The sequence below is a fragment of the Hypomesus nipponensis genome, chromosome 20 (assembly GCF_054491055.1).
Source record: "Hypomesus nipponensis isolate SF chromosome 20, ASM5449105v1, whole genome shotgun sequence".
In the NCBI taxonomy this organism is placed as follows: Eukaryota; Metazoa; Chordata; class Actinopteri; order Osmeriformes; family Osmeridae; genus Hypomesus; species Hypomesus nipponensis.
In genome coordinates this window covers 6,822,501-6,825,000 of record NC_140380.1, presented here as the reverse complement: position 1 = coordinate 6,825,000, position 2,500 = coordinate 6,822,501, and the positions used below count along the sequence as shown (strand labels likewise).

The window sequence follows — 2,500 nt, the reverse complement described above, 5'->3', positions numbered from 1 at the left end:
AGAGAGAGAGAGAGAGAGAGAGAGAGAGAGAGAGAGAGAGAGAAGACAGAGAGAGAGAGAGAGAGAGAGAGAGAAGACAGAGAGAGAGAGAGAGAGAGAGAGAGAAGACAGAGAGAGAGAGAGAGAGAGAGAGAAGACAGAGAGAGAGAGAGAGAGAGAGAGAGAGAGAGAGAGAGAGAGAGAGAGAGGTGGTCACCTTGCACGGTGAGCTGAATGAGCCCTCGGCCCTCCCCGTAGGAGTTGATGGCGTGGCAGGAGAAGAAGACCGAATCTCCGCGCTCAGCTGGATTCAACTGCACACACACACACACACACACACAGGGTAGCGATGGTCATTACATGTCCAACGCCACGAGGGCACGGCCCAGCCCGTGTCCGACCGTCAGGCTTGAAGGTGACGGAGCGGAGTCTGACCTTGAGGGTGGAGATGACCTCGTCCCCCTTCTTGTTGATGGTGATGGAGTAACGGGGGTTCCGCTCGGCGTCGATGACGGTGTCGCCCCGCTCCCAGCGGATGATGATGGGCTGTTCGCCCCGGGCGGTGCAGTTCAGCTCCTTCGTTTGGCCCTTGATGGCCATGGTGGTGTTGGGGTGGCTGGTGATCATGGCTGGGACTGCCGACAGGAGAACGAGAGAGAGAGAGAGAGACGGAGACAGAGAGAGATGGGTTAGGGTTAAGCGTGAGAGGAAGAGAGATGGAGCCGTTAGCGTCGGGGGGGGGGGGGAGGGTCTGTTTGAGAGATAGAGGCACGCCACGCGGGGCGAAAGTCGAAATCTCAATCCCTTCCCCTCCATCACTCTCTATTTTCATTTCACGCTTCGAGCCCTCCCGCACCTCCTCCTCCTCCCCCCCCCCCACTCACCCTTCCGTTTTCACGGCCCCCCCCCCTTCTCCCCCTTCCCCGGCTCGACACCCCCCCCCGCACTACCTCGCATCCTCCTCCTCCTCCGCTCCGACGTGAGGTTATTGATCCGCGGAGTTCCTGCTGTTTTGTTTTCATCACTAATTCATCAGACCCTTTCCCCTCCCCAGAACCTGAGACGGGGGAAGAGAAGCTGGAGGAACAAATCAATCGATACAGGACCCCTCCCCCCCCACCCCCCCCCCACCAAGTCTGCAAGACGGTTACCGAGGAGGAGGAGAGAGGAGACCGCGGAAGAGCCCCATCTGTCTCCGTCTGTTTTAAGTTTAACAGAGAAGCCTTCCAGCTTGAGAGAAGGGGGTCAGTGTAGCCTGGGGGCTGGGGTCAGGTGTGTGTGTGTGTGTGTGTGTGGTGGGGGGGTGATAGGGCCAGGCTAGGCCTACAGAGCCACAGCTGAGGGCGTGAGACCCAAACACATAGCCTGAGATAGAGAGAGAGACAGAGATAGACAGACAGAGAGAGAGAGACAGAGAGAGGGAGAGAGAGAGTTAGACAGACAGAGAGAGACAGAGATAGACAGACAGAGAGAGAGAAGCAGAGAGAGAGAGAGATAGACAGACAGACAGAGAGAGAGAGAGAGAGAGAGAGAGAGAGAGAGAGAGAGAGAGAGAGAGAGAGAGACAGAGAGAGAGACAGAGAGATAGACAGAGATAGACAGAGAAGCAGTAGTACTGACTCTTGACGGTGAGGATCATGCTCTTGCTGATGTCAGAGCCCACTCCGTTGGAGGCCTGGCAGAGGTAGTAGCCGCGGTCGTCCTCCAGGACGTGACGGATCAGCAGGGAGCCGTTCGACATGATCTGGATCCGACCGGTCAGGGGGACGGGATGGTACTGCTGGGGGTTCCCGATCCCTGTGGTGGACGGGAGGGGGTTAGGAATGTTCCGGATCAGGCCTCAACGCAACAGGGGCCCTCTCAAAATATTCACCAGGAGACAATCCACGTGCAGAAGTCATGCTCGGGTCGGGATGTGCACACCTGGGATGTTTGATGCCGTGGCCCGGGGAGGGAGGTTTAGCGGTGGGCTCGTTTACCTTTGGCGTGCTTCCACATGACTTTGGGTGGCGGGTATCCTTCCACGGAGCAGTTGAGGACGCCGGCCTTGCCGTAGATCCCGTCCTGGTTGTTGGGCTGGACCACGAAGCGCGGAGGCACTGGGAGGAGAGAGGAGGATTTAGGATCGGAGGAGATCCAAGGGGGCGACCGATCGCGACCCCCCCCACTTCTGACTCCAGCATAAACGGGCAAATGTATGTGCATAGTGTGGTCCAGGATGGATCTACGGTGTCCCATACATCTAGGAGTTTTATGTTTGTCTTCTTGATGGCTTTCCCTCCCTCCCTCCCTCCCTCCCCCTCCCCCCTCCCTCCCCCCCCTCCCTCCCTCCCCCCCCCCTCCCTCCCTCCCTCACCGGTGACGATCAGCTGCCTCTCCCAGCTGACGGTGGCGGCGGCGTTGCTGGCGATGCACGTGTAGTTGCCGTTGTGCTTCAGCGTCACCTTGGAGATCTGCAGGGAGCTCATGAACTCTTTGGTCTCGATGGCGACGCCGGAGGCGGAGCCCGGCACGATGAGCT

At 58.6% G+C, this 2,500-nt stretch overlaps 1 protein-coding gene across 1 annotated transcript in view; it reads right to left on the bottom strand.

Annotated features, from left to right (window-relative positions):
• LOC146246130 (cell adhesion molecule DSCAML1-like) overlaps window positions 1-2,500 on the bottom strand; it is a 50,782-nt gene that overhangs the window by 15,512 nt on the left and 32,770 nt on the right. Inside the window, 5 exon segments of the mRNA XM_084683792.1 lie at window positions 197-293; window positions 415-614; window positions 1,600-1,776; window positions 1,959-2,078; window positions 2,336-2,500. The exon segment at window positions 2,336-2,500 is cut by the window's right edge and continues 120 nt beyond it. Coding sequence (XP_084539918.1) covers window positions 197-293; window positions 415-614; window positions 1,600-1,776; window positions 1,959-2,078; window positions 2,336-2,500 — 759 coding nt within the window.